Genomic DNA, 15224 nt, shown 5'->3' with positions numbered 1-15224 from the left:
TAGATTTTAGCCAATCAGTGATGCTACCTACAGTGGGTGGCCGGGATCAAAATGCACGGCGGAAAGCTCGGAAAGTAGTGTGGATAACCTTAATCACGTCGGCTTCCCCGGGAGGGGACGCGTTCCTCGCCCCATTTCACGGATGAGGAAGGTGAGGCTCAGAGAGGGGGCGGTAAGCGGAGAAATTCAACACCTACTGATCGGCTTCTGTGTATTGAGTGCCGTAAGCACATTATTTCAGGGCGCTCTGCAGGAACAATTAAGGCTCTGAAATCAGATTTACTGTTTGAATCTCAGTCCTACCACATGGCCTTGGCAAGTTACTTAAACTCTCCGGGCCTCATTTTCTTTAACTGCTAAATAAGAATGCTAACTTCCAATATAGAACAAAGATTAAACTACAGAATGCCTGGAAATTGTGCAAAGCAGCCCCTCTCGTAGTAAGCTCTCGGTGGGTTCTAAATGGTGTGGGACCGGAGCAGAGAGTAGTGGTCTGCACTGCCTGGGTTCCAGGCCCAGCTCGCCTCACAACTTGTTCTTATCCCTCTCTATGCTTAAGTTTGCCCGTTTACAAAATGGACAGAACTTTTTAACATTCGTTATTGGGTTGTGGTGAATTTTAAACGAGTTAGTGCAGGTTAAATGCCGAGAACGTAATCTGGCATGGCATAAACATAAAATCGTTAACTTTTATTGTTGACTCTTCCCCTGGGTTTGATTCCTGACACCCGCCACCACGTACTTGCTGGTGATCTTGAGCGGGTTTTCTTCAGCTGTGTGCCTTCCTTTCTACAAAGTGTGTATAAGTGTGTAATGATTTCTACTTAAAAATGTTACTGTGAAGTTTAAACGAGATAATTCCCATAAAGAGCCTAAAACAGTGCCTGGCACAATAAATAGAACTCGTTGTTTTCGTTTTACAGGAAACGAATGTTCCGAAAGGCAGAGAGACTTGTCCAAGGTCGCGGAACTAAAAAGTGGCAGGGTTGGGAGTCGAACTCTTCAGCAGAGCCAAGGTACTGGTGGGGATCCTTGAGGGGCGAAGGGAGAAAGCCGGGGAAGAAGGGAGAAAAAGGGGATGGGAGGAAGGGACGCTCTCGGCGCTCAGCTGGCCTCGCCTCGGGGGCGGGGCCTGGGGCGGTGCGGGGGCGGGGCCGCGGCCGCTCCTCCCCGGCCGGGTTGCGGCGGCGGCGCGGCTTGCGCTCGCTCGGCGCTCGGCTGGGGCGGCCTGGCCCACAATGAATGGCCGCCGCGGCTGCCGCTGCTGCTGAGGCGGAGGCCGCGGAGGCCGCGGAGGCGGAGGCCGAGGCCCCGGCGCAGGGGGGTGCGCCCCGGGCCCAGGCCCGGCCCCAGCCGCCACTGCGGAGCCCGCCGGGAGCCCCCGGAGCGCGGCCACGGCGCAGGTGAGGCGGCCCGCCCCAGGCCCGGTTCCGGCCTCGTCTCGCAGGGGCGGCCCGAGGGCATCCGAGGGCCGGTTGTGGGCTGGGCGGGGAGGGCTAGGGGGCCTCCTCCGACAGAAAAGGAGCCGGGTCCGGAACCTGCACTGTACCCGGACCGGCGAGTGCGGAGAGGCCCGGCCCTCACTAGCGAGCTTGAGCGTCCAGTCCCGGGCCCGGCCGTGGGGTTTGAGGGTGGTAGAATCGGGCCCAGACCTTCCCCCCCACCTCGCTCTCGGCGATAGGGGGGCGCTAAGGCTGGGCTGGGGCAGGTGCCGGAGGCCCGGGAAGTTGGAGGGCCGGAGAAGGAAAAGTGAGGAGGCGCCCGGGGAGGCCGAGGGGGAGGGGGAGGAGGAGTCGGGCTTTGGGTTCGCCGAGTGGGGGAGGAGAGGAAAGCGGCGCGGCCGGAGGGAAACGGCCCGGAGAGGGGGCGGGGAGGGGCCGACTTGCAGGTAGTGTCCGGGCGCCGGAGGAGGTGGGTGGGTCAGGTTACAAGCCTGGGGGCCACTGAGGAGAAGCCCAGGAAGTGGGGCAGGGTGGGTGTGGGCGGAGTTAGTTCGGGTGGGGGCTGATAGGAGATCCCAGAGATGTTTGCAGGGGTCATATGAGGTTAGGGCTTGGAGAGATGTTGGGGTTGGGGGGGGGAGGCCAGATACGGGAGCCATCAGGTAGGTTGAGTAACTACTGTAGGAGCTTTGGGAGAGGGGGAAAGCAGCGCCTTTGCACTAGGCTCGTGGCCGCGAAACGGGGCGTCCCAAGAAACTAGTGTGATCAAAAGGCATATGCCACCTCTTCCCCCACCAGATGTTAGTTCTGGGCCAGATCTGGGGTCTTTCCTGTTTTCCTCACCCCAGTCATGCTCTGGGTCTCCGACCTACCCTTTGGGCAAGTCTCTGCTGGCTTTTCCGGGGTGCTGGCCCACCCGGTGGGTGTTTTTGTGGGCAGCTTGAGAAAGTCTAGAACACCTAGCTCGGGCATGTGTATTTGCAGAGAAGCAGCCCAACGGGCTTACCTGAGTATCTTGGGATTCTAGATTCTTTCTTCACTTTTTGTGAGCAGAGCCTTGGGGCTCAGGCCTAAGGGATGGGACTTCACAGCCACCATCTTATACCATGGCCCCCCAGGCACCAGCTTCCCAGAGGTGAAGAACTGGGAGGTGAGCCTATAAAGCTCTGTTCATTGTGTGTCGGAGGCTCCTGATAGGGTGAAGGCAGGCCACTGAGGAGATCAAATCCAGTATTTACACCCTGGCCCAGGCCTTTGGGGCCCCAGGGCCCTGCCTGTGGGGTGCTCTTCCTGGGTCAGGCCCTGGGATGAGCTCATTGATTGCTCACTACCACTGGGTCAGCTTAGGCCTTCTCCATTGTTGGAGGAAGCTGAGGCTCTGGGTGACTTGTCCCAGGTCACACAACTAGACAGTGGCAAACTGGGATTGACTGGTGCTCAGCTCAAAGGCACAGTCTCCCAGGCTGGCTTTTGAGGGGCATGACTGGAGGAGCTCCCGCTGTTCTGGATTGCCTGGTGGAAATTCTGCGCCCAGGCCTTTTCCCTTGCCCATCCTAAGGGGTAGGTCCATACCTTTGTGGACAGAATTTTCCTGGTGTGTCCCAGAGGGCTGGAATAGTGGAAGCTTCTTTCTCAGAGGCTTGGTCACACCTCATTTCTTGCCCCCCCCCCTTTTCTGGGAGCCCTAGAGGTCAGGGGTCACAGAACTGTAGGCTGGCAAGAGGCAGTTAGGAGGATGGGGCCTGGCTCCAGAGCTGCATCTTGCTTTGCTTGCCTGGTTTGTCTTATCCCCTCTTTGGTCCCAGGTCAGACCACCACAGCTTTCCTTCCTTCTCTCTGGGCTAATTGTTGCCATTGTGTCCTGGGAACATTGACTTGGGATCTTCGGCCCCTGAGGCAAGAGCCGCAGCAGACTGCTGGGTGAAGCTGTATCACCCAGGCCTGGGTTTAATGATAGGTTGTTACCCTTATTCCCTGCCTTCTCCCAATCTCCCTGCAGTTCCTAGAACTGATCCCACCTTGGCCCTGCTCTCCTCCTCTCCCTGGCTGGCCTCCTGGCTCTGGGAAGGGGGAGGGACTAGGCTGCAGCCCCACTTAAAGATGCTGTTTCCCTGCCTGGTTGGGCCGAGGCTGGCTTCTGTGGCACAGACTGGGACTCAGGGCTGGGTACTGAGGACGGGGGTGGCTACCTCTGGTCACATGGCTGGAATAGGGCCAGAGGCTGGTGGGGGCTGGCTGTGGTGTGTGGATGGCAGCGGAGGGCAGTGGCTCCTAGCTGCGCCTGGAGCTAGAGGAGAAGGCGCTCAAAAGCTGCTTTTCTGTGAGTTCGTAGGGGCACACAGACCAGGGGTGCCAGAGGAGGCCAAAATAGCAAGTACAATGAGTAAAGGGACCCGTGGGATAGTTTTATTTCCCTAAGGTGTCGACTGCCTGCTAGGGACCAGGGGAGCAGCCCTGAATAACAGATCCTGGTAGGGAGGGAGGATGGAGAATTTCAAATTGGGTGGTCAGGGAAGGCTTGTGGGAGAGCTGAGCCCTGAATAAGAAGAAATCAGCCTGGTGGGGGAAGCTGGGGCAGTGAGGGAGGAGCGAATGTTCTGGGCAGAGGGGACAGCACATTGAAAGCCTTTATTGAGCATGTGCCAGCCTCCTGCTAAGTACTCTAAATATCTTGTCCTCATGAGGAAGGAGTGAGGGGTGACCCTAGTGTGAAGATGAAGACCCTTAGTGCCATTTGCAGGAAAGCACCCAGTCTCAGGGTCTCCTGGATCTCCCCACTGCCCCCAGATTAAAGTCCAGACCCCTTGGCCTGCAGCCAGGCCTTTTAAAGCCTGGGGCCCAGGCCAGGCAGTGGGGAGCCCCAGTGAGCCAGGCTGTGAGGACGGCTGAGTTTCTGTCGGTGTTGGAGGATCCGTTGGGGGTTGGTCCAGCCAGGTCCGACTCAGAGTTCATCAGCGTCAGTGCCAGAGCAAGCGATGGAGAAGGGCGCCTGTGTTGGAGCCGATGATGAGCCTGCCAGGCTTGAAGACAAGTTGGTGGTGCTTGAACAGTCTGTGCTCCCTCTGTTGGGTCCTTCCTGCTCCTCATCACCCTGATCCCTTTCCCCCTTCCCCAGGCCCTTGGTGCCTCTTGTGCCTAGCAGGAGTGCCCAGGCCTGTTTCCCTGCCTCTGCTCCTGGGTCCTCTAGGCTGAGAATGCCGTCCTTCTGCCTCCCCTTGGAGAGCCGTTTGAGCTGCAGAGGCTGTGAAGTGGGACCCGTCTGGTGGCGGTTACAGGTTGGGCCCAGTGTCTGGTTGTGGTCATCGTCCCATCTCCTGTACCGTCTCATTTGGTGCAGGTCTCAGCACCCTTAGAGCTCCAAGAGCCTCTGTGAGGACGGCGACTTTGTTCTCTGAATTAAGCAGGGGTTGGGTAGAGGTGAGCAAAACGTGGTATAGTGGAGAGTCCGCTTCCCCCATTAGCACCACCCGGCTCATCCCTGAGACCTTGGGCCTAGGTTGTGACCTTGGCATCTCCCGTTTCCTTCTCTGATAAGTGGGGACCAGCAAGCACACCTGTGCAGCAGTGGTTCTCAATCAGGCATGATTCTGCCGCCTCTGAAGGGAAGCTTGGGGAATGTCTGGAGACACTTGTAGTTGTCACAGCGGGGGCTGGTCCTGGCCTCTAGTGGGTGTAGGGGCCAGCGATCCTGCTCAACATCGTAAAAACTGTACAGTTCCCCTCCCCCAAAGAATGATCCGGCCCCAGTGGCTGCAGGGCCAAGGTCAGGGGATCCTCTGCTGTGTTGTTACCACGAGGAACGCAGAGGTTGGCGTCTGGGGTGTTTGATGATGCTGGGAAGGCACTGGGTGGGGAGCCCCCAGGAAGTACTGCCTGATTCAATCACGAGATGGCAAGAGGTTCTGGGAGTTGGTGAGTGGTGTAGGATGTCTCCGCTACTGTCTGAGGCTTTACAGCCCTGCAAGGGGCTTAGGGGGACGAACAGAAGGGGACGTGACTAATAATCACAACTGGCGTTACTGGATATGACTCGTAGGGTAAGCACCAATCTACCCGAGTTGCTTGTTGGTTTAATCCTTGAAACAGCCTTGTGTGGCAGCGGCTGCCATTCAGCCCATTTCATAGCTGGGAAGACTGATGTCAGGGGGCGAGTACTGCTCTGGGCGAATGTTTTCTGGCAGTATAGAGAAAGGGAAGCACAATTCTAAGCAGGAAGCTTTGAGCTTCGGGTAAAATAATAAGATTCAGATTCTCAAGCCTTGCCGAGTCCCCGCATGGTCTCCTAGCATATGTCGACAAGCCCCATCCCAGTAGCCACGTTCCCTGCAGCCCCACCAGCCCCCTTCCTCGGCTCCGCCAGTGTCACTTCAGGGCCTTCACACTTGACGCTCCCTTCACCACACTTGGTACAGCTGCTGCCACCAGGTCCTTCAAGTCTGAAGGCACACAGGGATTAGGCTGTAATTCAGAAAGGTGGGCCAGTGGGGAGAGGGAGGGCTGCTGCCCATCTCCTTCTCCAAGGAGCTGCTGCTGGCAGAGGCCAGATTCCCCAGGGCTGCAAGGAGAGAGTGGGAGGAGAGAGGGAGAAGCATTGGGCTAGACTGTTCATTCCCGGAGGTGGCAGGGAGGGGAGGAAGGGTGGAGAGTGGCTGGGGGAGGCTGGGCAGAGAAGGCTTCCCCCAGGGGAGCAGAAGGAGCAGCACCCTGTCTGGCCCTCAGAGGGCACCCAAGACCCCATTTCTGGAGAGGACATATCCAGTGAGGATAAAGAGCCCCAGCTCTGGCCTCGTCCTGTCTTGGCTTCCTTTCTTGCTCTGGCCTCTCTGAGCCCCAGTTTTCCCGTCCACAAAATGGGTCTGGTCACAGTGGCTGCGTGCCTTGGGGAGCGATGGGACCACGTAAAGCGTGAGCTTGGCAGGGGCCAGCCATGATCAGGAAGTCTCAGCTGCTGTTACCTCCGGATTCCGGGAGAGGAGCCAGACATGGCCTCGGTGTGATCCTGGGCTTTGCTCTCCTCACCCAGAAAATGGCGGGAAGAGTCATTTCTGCCTCAGAAACTAGCAAGATGTATAATTGAGCCCTTGCCGGGCGCCATGCACCATAGGGGCGATGTGAATGCTAATTGCCAGCTATCAGCCTGTCACAATCCTGTCACCCACCGTGGATTTAATGGCAGCTTTTTGGGGGAGAAGAAAATGAATTAAGTGTGCACGTACTTTAAAAACGCCAGCAGTAGGAGGGCGCGTGCCTGGCTCAGTTGGAAGAGCATGTGGCTCTTAATTTTGGGACTCTTAACCTTGGGGTCGTGAGTTCGAGCTCCACATGGGGTGTAGAGATTACAAAAAAAAAAGTTAAAAAAAGATGCCAACAGTAGGGATCTGTACAGTCAGGTAACACTTCGTTGGTCTTCGCTAGCAAATGTTTGCCTAAGCTGCCTTCCAATTCACCTCCTGCAGAGGGTCCGAATGGCCCTGGGCCAGGAAGGCTCCTCAGGCAGCCTGGGGGTGTGTCCCCCACCCCCCCTTTACTCTGACCTCATGCTGAGCTGCGTGAAGGATTGTGAGGGCTTTCCAAGGGCTTTTGGTCCTTCTACTTGGAGTTGGTGGTTTCTCTTAATTGGCCTATATGTCACTGGGCAGCTCACTGCCTCCCTGGAAAGTGTGCGGGAAAGATGGTCCATGGTGGCGGCACACATCTGTACCCCTCGCTTCTGCTGCGTGGGAAATTTGGAGGCCCCTCTCCAAACCACTGGCAGTTTCTCCTCCCAGGAGTCGCCCTGCCACACAATCACTTGCAGTTCAGGCCTGCCGTACCCCGGCGTGATCGGGCAGCAGTGGGAGCAGTTGGTGGGAATCCAGAATTCAGTTACACCGAGTCGAGAGCGGGACCCTGCCTGCAGGCCACCCACCTGGCGCAGCTGCCAGAGGAGGGCACCTGCCTGCCCAGCCCCCTCCTTGCTGGCCCTGGGGACTCCCCCTGTGGCGTGGATGGCACGCTGGGCCCAGCTCAGAGACCTCTTCTGAGTCCCACTGTTTTGAGTCACGTTAATGGGGAACAGAAAAGGGAGTGAGGTTGGAGGTAATGGAAATAATTCTTTGTTCCACAAACAACTATCGAGCACCCATTGTGTGCCGATCCGGTCCTAGGGGCAGCGGACACTGCAGTCTGAACCAGAGAGGCAGGCACTGTGCCCTGGTGGAGGTGACACAAAGCCCAAGACACATCTAGTTAGCTAGACAGTGGGAAGTGCCACAGAGGACAAATCAAGCAGGAGACGCGCAGGAGTCGGGGTTGGGAGAGGTTCTGTCTTGGGAAGTTCGAGCCAGGTGACTAGGAAGATATGAAGAGCTGTGGCTGTCTCGGGGACAGCATGCTACGGAGTCCATAGAGCCGGTAGTGAAAACTGGTTTTGAAAGAGTTTGGGGTCGAATCCGAGGGTCTTGATCCAAGCAAGGAGGGCTGGAGCTGGTGAGAGCTACGGCCACCGGATTGGGGTGGAGTTGGGTTGTAGGCACATTGAGCTGGTATCTGGGACATCCGCAGGCCCTGCACACACAAGAAGTCGAGGCCGGGGGCTCCACGGGGGAGTTGTAGGTGAGTGGATGGTACTTTCCGTCTGTCTCGAGTCCGTCTGCCATAACAGAATGCCATAGACGGGTGGCTTTAGCAGCAGACACTGTTCACGGTTCTGGGGGCTGGAGGTCAGAGATCAGGTGTGCCCACAGGGCCTTTGTGCACATGCTTCTAGAGAGAGAAACCTCTCTCTTTTTCTTCTCTAAGAACGCCAGTCCTAGCAGATCAGGGCCCCGCTTTTATGTCCTTGTTTAATCTTAATTACCTCTTAAAGACTGTATCTCCAAATACAGACATTTTGGGGGTTAGAATTTCAACACATGCATCGGGGTGAGGGGCACAGTTTGGTCCGGAGCAGAGCCCTGAGTCTGGGTTCAATTCCTGGGAGGAGAGAGGTTGACCAAGGATTGAGCCTGGCATCAGCCTTTATTTACCTTCAGTTTCTGGAAGGACCGTGCCTGCCTCTCCCTCGGGGCTCTGCATGACTTCCCCGTACGTTGAGGGCTATGCTCCCATTCCACCACTGCCTCGCTAGATCTGCGCCCCCCCGCCCAAGATACCAGCTCTAATGTCACCTCTTCTGGGCAAGATCAGAGGCCCAGGTATGCAGCATGTTAATCTGTTTGACTCTGGACGGATGGCCACGTTCCCCATTGGACCATGAGCCCTTGGAGACAGGCCTTCTTTTAGTCCTGCCCTGCCCCAGGTTCCCAGGCACTTCATGCCCCAGGCAGGCGCTTGGCAAATATTTGTTGAGTGACTTGGGAGGTCATGGAAACCGTATGCTGGGCCCTTGCATCACACTGGGAGACCTGCTCACATTTGTGGCCAGGACACTAGCGATGCCAGGACAGTCCCCTCGGCCCTGTTTAGGGCTGGGGGCTGCCCCTTCCCTTGGGGGGTCTGAGGACCCCAGAAGATGGGCAGGCTAAGACACCGAGTTCTGAGGAGAGGATTCGAATGGTTTTGTGCCCTAAGGGAGTCTATAGTCAAGTGGGATTTAGTGGTCTCAGAGGTAAGCATAAGAGCGCTGCAGATTGGTGGTGGGGAGAGTGTGTGGAAGAGAGGTATCTTCTCTCGTCTGGACAATTCTCAGAGCCAGAGGGTGATGAAGGGTGGAAGAGGAGGATGTGGACATTGGGAGGAAAGGGGGATTCTGGGCCAGGTGCACGGCTGGGCAAGGGCCTGGCTGGGGTCGGAGAGCCATGCAGCGTGCTTGGTGGGGACAGAATTGTTGGATGGTGTAGAGACCCCCAACTCTTGGCTCCATCACATCTCTTCCAAGGCAGCAGGTGACCCAGGCCAGGTATCGGGTACTTTGGACCTGTTTTTGTGAGAGCCCATCATGGCTCCATGGTCCCTCCCTTCCAGGGCTGGTGTTGGTAAGGGGCTTCATGCAGAGCCAGGGCAGCTGTTCCTTCTGGGTCCAGATGACTGGATTGGAGTAGTTGCCTAGGAATGAAAGGAGGGAGGGGAGCCTGGGGATGGCCTGTCACTGTGCTTCTAAAACCAGCCAAGGCCTTGCTTTCCCTGTCCTTGCAGGGGCAACAAGGCCATGAAGGATTTCTGCAACTCAAGACCTGCCACCCCACTCCCCTGCAGGCGGGGGGGGGGGAGTTGTGGGGTTCCTCGGTGCTGATTGGTTGAGCCATTTATACCAGTTGTCTCCCTTCCCCTCCGAATGGTTAGTCAAAGGCTTCAAAGCCCCGGGTGCTGGGCTCTGAGCCTGGGGTTCACAGGCTTGTGGGACCCCAGCCTGAATGTTGGGTGGCTCTCGCCCTCAGGGGGGCCCTCCCTGTGCGTGTTCCCTCCTGTGACCTCAGGGACCTCAGTGCCCCTGTTGGTGAGCTTTCCCTGAAGGCCAGCTGCCGGGGAAGGAGCGGGGCTGCCCTTCAGTCCCCATCTATCAAGTGGGGCAGTCCTAGCCCCCCCCCCCCCGTGGAGGGGACCCTGAGGGGAGCGCCTGCAGCAGCGCCTGGCATGCTGAGCATAGCTGGGAGCACCCCTGAGAATGCCCTCTTCGCAGCCGCTCACTTGCTAGTCTGACTGTCCTCCCTCTGTCCCTGCCACTGCCACCTGCCTCTCCACTTTCCCAGCCTTCAGCGTCTCAACCTGTTTCCGTTCTTCACGCTGCTCCTGGGAGTTCTCCCCGAGCTGGTGTGGACCTGTGCCTCCCTTGCTCCAGGCTTCCCCCTGCTCCCTCAGAAACATTGGTCCTCACCAGGCCAGCCCCCCCCGGCCCGTCCCATCCCACACCCTTCTCATAAGCCCTGTTGCCCCTGCACTCTCTCAAGCCAACACTGGCCTCCTGGGAGGTCTCCACACTTTGCCTCACTCCCAGAGTCAGCCCCTCAGTGACACACTCAACCCCAGTTGTATCACTCCGTGTCTCCCCACCAGACAACTGCATGTAGAAACAGCCAGTCTTCTTCAGAGCTGTGTCCCCGAGCCTTGCAGTTTATTGGGGTGGGTTGGATGAAGGAGTCCCCATTTTACAGATGAACAAACCAAGGCACAGAGGTGAGGGGCTGGCATCTGAAACCAGCTTTGGGGTTAGGGGGGTGCTCTGACTCTACTGCAGGCCTCTCCTGCCTTGGTCCTCCCCCTTACGGTATGAGCCTTCCAAGCTGGGAGTCTAGAGCTCTCTTTCAGGGACTGGGAGCTAGCCTCTCCCTTGACCCCCTTGACTCTGGTCACTTGGGCCTCAGTACCTGGAGCAGGCTCATTTTGGCAGCCTTGGGAGTTGGGTCGGGGCTGTGAGGCCCCTGGAACAGGCTCTCTGGGTTCTATCCTTTGCCGACACTCAGTGCCTCTGTTTCTCCTGTCTCCACACAGAGGGTCAGCTCCTACCCATCTGGCACTGAGTTTGAGCTCCTGGAAGTAGTGTTCTGCCTTCTGATGGGAGAGTCCCTGTCTCCGCTTTGCCCCCTGATGACCCAAAATTGTTTTTCCTGGCAGTGACCGTGATTTTGATGATGACGAGGCTGAGGGCATAGCCAAGGGAAATCACAAGTTTCAGTGCCCACTCAGACCCTGGTTTGAATCTTGTCCCTTCTACTTACTCACCAGTGATCTTGGGACAGTTCTTAGCTTCCCTGTGGCCTCAGTTTTCCCATTTGAGAATTGGGAGTCTGAAATTGGCCCCATAGGTTTGCTAAGAGGGTTCAGAGAGCTCCTTCCTGCAGGTCATCTGTCAGCTCTTTGGAAGCATGGGTGCTGGGAGGGGCGGGGCCTGCTGGTGTCTCTCTCACGGCCGACCACATGTAGCAACTTACTGAGGACAGACTTGAATTTGCAGGATCAGTTTGGCCTTATCAACATTTGTTTCCAAATGGAGAAGTAGAGGTTTGGAGTTCCTCCTCTCAGGAGTGAGTTGGTTCTGGAGCCAGCACTTGCCCATGAGCGCGTGGCTGCCTCTCTTCATCTGTGCAGTCTTCTTTGAGCCCGGTGGTACCAGGTAGGGCCCCTGTCTCCCAGTGCTCAGCCCCTGGAGGCAGCTCAGAATGGACTCACTAGTGAATGAAAACTGTGAAAGATGCATGAAAGCTAATCTGGGAATGAGGGGAAACAGCTGGGGACTCTAGTTGGTACCTGCCCCAGGGCCTTTGCACACCTGTTTCCTCCTTTCTCCTCAGCAGCCCAACTCTTCTCATACCCGCCCTGCCCATTCAGGACCACCACCTTCTATATTTAATAGAATTGCAGGGGACTCACTTTTACCATGGGTGCAGTTGTAAAGCCACATTGTCCTTCAAACCCCTTTTATGAGTGCCCTCAGAGTATTGGACATGCCCAGTTCTGGATTGGAATGTGCTGGAATGTGCACTGATGGAATAGGCTGTGATACAGAAGTTCACATTTGAGAGTTGCCTGCGCTCCCTGCCCAGGGTCACTGACAGTTCCTTTTTTTTTTTTTTAAGATTTATTTTATTATTATGTATTTTAGAGAGAGGGAATGGGGGAGGGGTAAAGGAAAGGGGAGAGAGAATCCCAAGCAGACTCTGTGCTGAGCACGGAACATATTATTTATTTTTGTAAATAGACAATATAATCACCAAGTTCAAAATTCAAAAGATCCTGAGAGTTCATGGCAAGTATGGATTTTTTCTTCCTTCCTCGGCTTTATTGAGATGCACGTATCCTGGAGTCCATTTAAAGGGTACAATTGAATCGATTTTAGTATAGTTGACCCTTTAACGATGAGTGCATTAGGGGCGCTAACACCCCCCACCAGTGCGCACACAAAGTCAAAAGTCCACATATAACTTTTGACTCCCCCCAAAACTTAACAGCCTACTGTTGACCGGAAGCCTTACTGATATTAGTCAATTAACACATGTTTTGTATGTCGTATGTGTTAAATGCAATAAAGTAAGTTAGAGGAAAAAATGTTACTAAGAAAATCGTAAGATTTGCTGGCGGGCTCAGTTGGTAGAGCATGCGACTCTTGATCTTGGGGTGGTGAGTCCAAGCCCCGCCTTGGGTGTAGAGATTACTTGAAAAAGGCGGGGGGGGGGAATCATAAGGAAGGGAAAATACATTTACACTCCTGAACTATTGAAAAAATTCTGCGCATAAGTGGACCCACACAGTTCAGACCCGTGGTGTTTGAAGATCAACTCTCGATTCAGAGTTGTGTGCGCATGACCACAGTTTTAGACCATTTTACGTTATGGCAAGAAGAAACCCCCTCATCCTTCTGCTTGCTACCCCACACCCCGCCTAGCCCCTGGCAGCCACTAGTCTGCTTTGTTTGGCTCTGGATTTGCCTGTTTTGGACGTCTTACATAAATGGGATCGTGTAATACACAGTTCTTTTGTCCGCCTTCTTGCATTTAGCGTATTGTTTTCAGGGTTCACCCATAGAATATGTATCAGGGCTTCATTCCTTTATATGGCTGAATAATATTCCATTGTATGACTGGACCATACTTTAGCCATTCATCAGTCAGTCAGTGGACGTTCGGCTTGTTCCCATCTTTTTGGCGATCGCGAATGGTGCTGTAAACATTCACGGACAGGTTTTTCTGTGGATATAGGTGTTCGTTTCTCTTGGGTACAATTCTGAGGAATGGAATTGCTGGGTCATATGGTAATTCCATGTTTAATCATTTGAGGAACTGCCAGACTGTTTTCCATAGCAACTGCACCATTTTACATTCCCACCCTCGGTGTAGGAGGACTCCGATCTCTTCCTTGCCAACATTGGTTGTCTGTCTATTTTATTCTTCCGGCCCTCGCTGGTATGAACTGGTGTTTCCTTGTGGTTTGCATTTGCATTCCCTGCTGACGGGTGATGTTCCTGTGCAGCCTCGGGGTTTCTTGAGTGATCATTCAGTCATTCAACCAACAGTGATTGGGGTCATGTGCGCGGCACTGCGGACAGTGTGAAGAATCCGATGCCCCTGACCCCTTGGTGTTTCGATGCCAGTGCCCTTCAGAGTTACCCTGTGTGTGTCGCGCTGGGGATCGTTAACGCTCATGGAGTTCTCACTGTGTTAGCTCGTTTAGTATTCAAACACACGGGTAAGTATGCTTTCCCCCCACCCCCGCAAGGGACAGCCGGTGGCCACCCAGGCCTGGAGCTGACATAAGTGATTTGACAGTCTGTCATAGAGGCAAGGCCGTGCTGGGACTGAGGGTGTGGGTGGCGCCAGGCGATTCTCACCACCACGGCAAATTCCACCACGTGGATATCCGCTCCCACATGTCTCCCCACAGCAGGTGAGGTTCGTGAGAGGGGGGTGCTGGGTCTGCTGCCTGACCCCGTCGCTCTGTCTGTCTCTCCCTGTCCCCCGTGCAGCTGCCGCCATGGCCCAGACCCTGCAGATGGAGATCCCGAACTTTGGCAACAGCATTCTGGAGTGTCTGAACGAGCAGCGGCTGCAGGGCCTGTACTGTGACGTGTCCGTGGTGGTCAAGGGCCACGCCTTTAAAGCGCACCGGGCCGTGCTGGCCGCCAGCAGCTCGTACTTCCGGGACCTGTTCAACAGCAGCCGGAGCGCGGTGGTGGAGCTGCCGGCTGCCGTGCAGCCCCAGTCCTTCCAGCGGATCCTCAGCTTCTGCTACACGGGCCGGCTGAGCATGAACGTGGGCGACCAGTTCCTGCTCATGTACACGGCCGGCTTCCTGCAGATCCAGGAGATCATGGAGAAGGGCACCGAGTTCTTCCTCAAGGTGAGCTCCCCCAGCTGCGACTCGCAGGGCCTGCACGCCGAGGAGGCCCCGTCGTCGGAGCCCCAGAGCCCTGTGGCCCAGACGTCAAGCTGGCCGGCCTGTGGCACCCCGCTGCCCCTCGTGTCCCGTGTCAAGACGGAGCAGCAGGAGTCGGACTCTGTGCAGTGCACGCCTGTGGCCAAGCGGCTGTGGGACAGCAGCGGCAGTGGTGGCGGCAATGGCAGCCGCAAGATGGCTAAGTTCTCCACACCGGACCTGGCTGCCAACCGGCCGCCCCAGCAGGCCCCGGTGGTGGCGGCGGCGCAGCCGGCCGGGGGGGCTGTGGCAGCGGCTGCAGGGGCCGGCCCTGGGCAGCCGGCTGGGGGGGCGGCGGCGGCAGCAGGGGGCGTGGTGAGTGGGCCCAGCACGTCGGAGAGGACCAGCCCGGGCACGTCGAGCGCCTATACCAGCGACAGCCCTGGCTCCTACCACAACGAAGAGGATGAGGAGGAGGACGCGGGCGAGGAGGGCGCGGATGAGCAGTACCGGCAGATCTGCAACATGTACACCATGTACAGCATGATGAACGTCGGCCAGACAGGTGAGGTGCCTGCCCTGCCCGCCCCTCCCAGCCCGGCCCCTGCCTCCTCCTCCCTCCCCCGCAGCCCCGTCCCCGACACATGCTGCTCTCTGCCCCTGAAGCCGAGAAGGTGGAGGCCCTCCCTGAGCAGGTGGCCCCCGAGTCCCGGAATCGCATCCGGGTGCGGCAAGACCTGGCATCTCTCCCGGCTGAGCTCATCAACCAGATTGGCAACCGCTGCCACCCCAAGCTCTACGATGAGGGTGACCCCTCCGAGAAGCTGGAGCTGGTGACAGGTGGGCCAGCATCACTTCCTGCCCAGATTCCCTGCTTCCTTCCACATTGGGCCTCGGTGCCCTCCGAGCCAGTGGCTTGTGGGATGGTGGTTAGGAGCCAGACTCGGGGTCTAACCCCACCCCTGCTGCCACCCGCCGGCTGTGTCCTAGGGTGGCTGACCGCCGCCCCCCCCCCCC

The 15224-nt window shown here is 56.8% G+C and overlaps 1 protein-coding gene across 1 annotated transcript; it reads left to right on the top strand.

Moving 5' to 3' along the window:
* The first annotated feature begins 46 nt into the window (after positions 1–46).
* Positions 47–15206, top strand: LOC121102429 (nucleus accumbens-associated protein 1-like). Its single transcript, XM_040628267.1, has 5 exons — positions 47–151; positions 924–1016; positions 13819–14772; positions 14874–15103; positions 15198–15206. The coding sequence occupies exons 3-5, from the start codon at positions 13827–13829 to the stop codon at positions 15204–15206; spliced, it is 1185 nt and encodes a 394-aa protein (XP_040484201.1). The 5' UTR covers positions 47–151; positions 924–1016; positions 13819–13826.
* The last annotated feature ends 18 nt before the right edge of the window (positions 15207–15224 follow it).

This window comes from Ursus maritimus, unplaced genomic scaffold (assembly GCF_017311325.1).
Source record: "Ursus maritimus isolate PB19 unplaced genomic scaffold, ASM1731132v1 scaffold_14, whole genome shotgun sequence".
In the NCBI taxonomy this organism is placed as follows: domain Eukaryota; kingdom Metazoa; phylum Chordata; class Mammalia; order Carnivora; family Ursidae; genus Ursus; species Ursus maritimus.
Note: the sequence above shows the minus strand (reverse complement) of the source record. Positions and strands in the feature narration are given on the sequence as shown.